The 4,413-nt window shown below is 52.0% G+C and overlaps 1 protein-coding gene across 1 annotated transcript; it reads left to right on the top strand.

Annotated features, from left to right (window-relative positions):
* The first annotated feature begins 2,935 nt into the window (after positions 1–2,935).
* Positions 2,936–3,913, top strand: LOC147964596 (uncharacterized). Its single transcript, XM_087530047.1, has one exon. It carries the CDS (start codon positions 2,936–2,938, stop codon positions 3,911–3,913), a length of 978 nt encoding a protein of 325 aa, XP_087386173.1.
* The last annotated feature ends 500 nt before the right edge of the window (positions 3,914–4,413 follow it).

Consider the following 4,413-nt stretch of genomic DNA (forward strand, 5'->3'; position numbering starts at 1 on the left):
TTACGGAACGAGTAAAGAGACTTGCCGGTAACGAGATTGAACTAGGTATTGGATACCGACGATCGAATCTCAGGCAAGTAACATACCGATGACAAAGGGAACAATGTATGTTGTTATGCGGTCTGACCGATAAAGATCTTCGTAGAATATGTAGGAGCGAATATGGGCATCCAGGTACCGCTATTGGTTATTGACCGGAGACATGTCTCGGTCATGTCTACATTGTTCTCGAACCCGTAGGGTCCGCACGCTTAAGGTTACGATGACAGTTATATTATGAGTTTATGCATTTTGATGTACCGAAGGTTGTTCGGAGTAACCGGATGTGATCACGGACATGACGAGGAGTCTCGAAATGGTCGAGACGTAAAGATTGATATATTGGAAGCCTATGTTTGGACATCGGAAGTGTTCCGGGTGAAATCAGGATTTTACCGGGTTACCGGGAGGTTGCCGGAACCCCCCGGGAGCCATATGGGCCTTCATGGGCCTTAGTGGAAAGGAGAAAGGGGCATCCCAAGGTGGCTGCACCACTTCCCCCTCCCCTAGTCCTATTAGGACTAGGAGAAGGTGGCCGGCCCCCCTCTCCCTCTTTCCCCCTTTTGGGGAATCCTAGTTGGAATAGGATTGGAGGGTAGTCCTACTCCCGGAAGGAGTAGGACTCCTCCTGCGCCTCCCTCCTTGGCCGGCCAGCCTCCCCCCTCTACTCCTTTATATACGGAGGCAGGGGACACCTCTAAACACACAAGTTGATCCATGTGATCTATTCCTTAGCCGTGTGCGGTGCCCCCTGCCACCATATACCTCGATAATACTGTAGCGGAGTTTATGCGAAGCCCTGCTGCTGCAGTACATCAAGATCATCACCATGCCGTCATGCTGACGGAACTCTTCCCCGACACTTTGCTGGATCGGAGTCCGGGGATCGTCATCAAGCTGAACGTGTGCTCGAACTCGGAGGTGCCGTAGTTTCGGTGCTTGATCGGTTGGATCGTGAAGACGTACGACTACTTCCTCTACGTCGTGTCATTGCTTCCGCGGTCGGTCTGCGTTGGGTACGTAGACAACACTCTCCCCTCGTTGCTATGCATCACATGATCTTGCGTGTGCGTAGGAAATTTTTTGAAATTACTACGAAACCCAACACAACCCTAGTCCCCTCCGGTGTCTATATAGACTGGATGGTTTAGTCCGTAGAGGCAATCATAATCATAAATGCTAGATTTCTAGGGTTTAGCCATTACGATCTCGTGGTAGATCAACTCTTGTAATACTCTTATTCATCAAGATCAATCAAGCAGGAAGTTGGGTATTACCTCCGAACATGGGTAAACATCGTGTCCCCCGTCTCCTGTTACCATCAACCTTAGATGCACAGTTCGGGACCCACTACCCGAGATCCGCCGGTTTTGACACCGACAGTCGCTGACCATCATCACCGTCCCCTCTGACAAAAAAGACACGCTCATCTACGCCGACCAACTCTACTGAGAGGCAGTTGAAGCAACTGCTGCCAAGGCACTTGCTCCTGCCGCTGAAGCCCCAGGAAGGAAGAAGGACGAAAATACCTCTACCGGCAAGACCCCTTCCGGCGAGAGCTCTTCCGGCAAGACCTCTTGCACCCACTCCGGCCAGCGTGCCTCTTTAGAATGCCGCGCTCCCGTTGAGGACGTGCCAGAGAGCTCCACCGGCAAGAGCAAGAAGTTCAAGGCTGCACCACCAGAAACAAAGAAGGTGTCCGTCAAGGAGGACGGCACGGGCGGGGCTTTCACTATAAGCTCCACCCTCGACAGCAAATAGGAACACGTGCTCATCGCCTTCCTGCGGGCGAATGTCGACGTGTTTGCATGGCAAGCATCTGACATCACCGACGTTCCCAGGGAGGTGATTGAGCTCCATCTTGCTGTTTGTCCTCAAGTGCGGCCCGTCAAGCAGATGGTCAGGAAGCAAGCTTTGGAGCGAGAAGAGTCCATTATCGAGGAGATCAGGAAGTTAGAGGTGGCAGGCCTAGTTAGAGGAGTGCTCCACCCTACGTGGCTGGCCAATCTAGTAGTGGTGCATAAGTCAAATGGGAAATGGAGGCAGTGTATTGACTACACAGATATCAATAAAGCCTGTTCAAAAGATCCTATGCCTCTGCCACACGTCGACCAGATTTTGGACTCCACTTCTGGGTGTGACCTGCTGTCATTCCTAGACGCTTATTTAGGACACCACCAGATCTTAATGATGAAGGAAGACGAAGAAAATACCGTGTTCATCACCCCATGTGGTATGTATTGTTTTGTACGAATGCCTTTCTGGTTGAAGAGCGCTAGTTCAATGTTTGCCCGAGCGGTCCAGATTGGTTTTGAGCCCTAGCTCCATAGAAATATGGAAGCTTATATGGATGACATAGTGGTTAAAACTAAGGACAGGGCCACGCTCGTGCAAGATTTAGAAGAACCATTTGCAAATCTACGCAAAATCAACCTCAAGCTCAACACAGAGAAGTGCGTGTTCCGTGTCCCCTCCAGCAAACTTATTGGGTTCTTTGTGTCTCAACGTGGAATCGAAGCAAATCCAGACAAGATCAAGGAAATTGAGCAGATTGAGGCGCCAAAATGGGTCAAAGACGTCCGTAGGCTTCCTTGAGTAGGTTTATCTCCAAATATACTGAGCGCGCCAAAAGGTGGGTCCTGTAAAATGGAATCTGGAGGCAGAGGCAGCGCTGCAAGATTTGAAGAGGTACCTCTGCTCCACGCCAATACTAGTCGCGCCTAAACCACAAGAGCCGTTGCTGCTATACTTAGCAGCAACGAATCAAGTGGTTAGTGCTGTGCTGGTGGCATAGAGGGAACCTGAGGAAGAAGCAGCAGTAGCGGCAGAGCCGTCGGATGGCGGGCCGGGGCCCTCCCCGGCAGAGCCTGACGCAGGCAAGGCGGAACCCCCGACAATGCCTGATCCCGACAAGGCAGAGTCTGAGCAGATGGGCGAAGTGGGACAGAAGAAGAAGGTGGTGCAACACCCCATTTATTTTGTCAGTTCCCTCTTGCAGGGGGCTAGATCAAGATATTCTGGTATGCAGAAGCTACTTTTCAGCCTCCTCATGGCCTCGAGAAAGCTGTGTCACTATTTCCAAGCGCATGAGATCACCGTTGTCACCCGCCTCCCTTTGCATTGGATTCTGCACAACCCAGATGCGACAAGGAGGATTGTGGAGTGGGCATTGGAGCTATCGAGCTTTGGCCTCAGGTTTGAAAGTACTTCGATAATCAAGAGCCGAGCCTTGGCCGAGTTCATAGCGGAATGGACCGCAACGCCCGACGAAGAGGTTCAAGAGACAACCCTTCCCGGCAAGGAGACGAGCCGTGAGTGGATTATGTACTTTGATGGAGCTTTCTCACTGCAAGGTGCTGGTGCCGGCGTACTACTCGTTGCACCCACCGAGGAGCGCCTCAAGTACGTAGTCCAGATGCACTTTCTCCGGGAAAAATCGACGAACAATACGGCGGAGTACGAGGGATTGCTTACCGGTCTTAGGACCGCGGCAGACCTTGGAATCAGGAAGCTCATCATCAGAGGTGATTCACAATTCGTCGTCAAGCAAGTTAACAAGGATTACCAGAGCCCTTTGATGGAAGCCTATGTGGATGAAGTGAGGAAGTTGGAAGAGCATTTTGATGGGCTGCAAGCAGAGCATGTTCCCCGAGCGGAGAACAACATTGCCGACTACCTGTCAAAACGCGCTACCCTCAAGTTTCCTGTGGAACTAGGTACCTTTGTGCTTCAATTAACTCAACCATCCGTTGAGCCATCAGCAGGGCAGAACAAACGAAGGAAGGCGGGCACTGACAAGTACTTTCCCGCTGAGCTCCTAGGAGCCACCGGCAAGGACGTTGCCGGGTGCCCCAAGCTTGCCGGAGAGCAGTAACCCCCGGCAGAGCCTCAAGCTCTTACCGTAGAGGCATCTGCTCTTACCGTAGAGGCATCTGCCCTTACCCCCGGCAGAGCCTTTAGTCCTTGCCGTCGAGCCTCAGGCTCTAGCATGGGCACAACACACCGTCCATTTCTCCAAACAGGGGAGCTCCCTAAGGAACAAGAAGAAGCAGAGAAAGTAGCCCATCGGTCCAGCATGTACCAGTTCGTGGATGATGCCCTATACAGAAGGTGACCGAACGGCGTGAAGTTGAAGTGCATTCCTCGGGAAGACAGACTGAGGCTGTTGGCAGAGATACATGGGGGCATGTGTGGCTCCCACATAGGGTCGAGAGCCCTTGCCGGCAAAGCTTTTCGGCAAGGCTTCTTCTGGCCCACCGCTCTCCAGGATGCAATTGCCCTAGTAACCAAGTGTGAAGCGTGCCAGTTCCATTCAAAGAAGCTTCATCAACCAACCCAATCTCTTCAGGCAATCCCTCTTTCCTGGCCATTTTT

This window comes from Triticum urartu, chromosome 6A (genome assembly GCF_056163025.1).
Source record: "Triticum urartu cultivar PI428250 chromosome 6A, HENAU_Tu73, whole genome shotgun sequence".
In the NCBI taxonomy this organism is placed as follows: Eukaryota; Viridiplantae; Streptophyta; class Magnoliopsida; order Poales; family Poaceae; genus Triticum; species Triticum urartu.

Excerpts from the sequence above, each read along its gene's own strand:
- LOC147964596 (XM_087530047.1), top strand. The coding sequence starts at position 2,936 with ATGCCTGATCCCGACAAGGCAGAGTCTGAGCAGATGGGCGAAGTGGGA.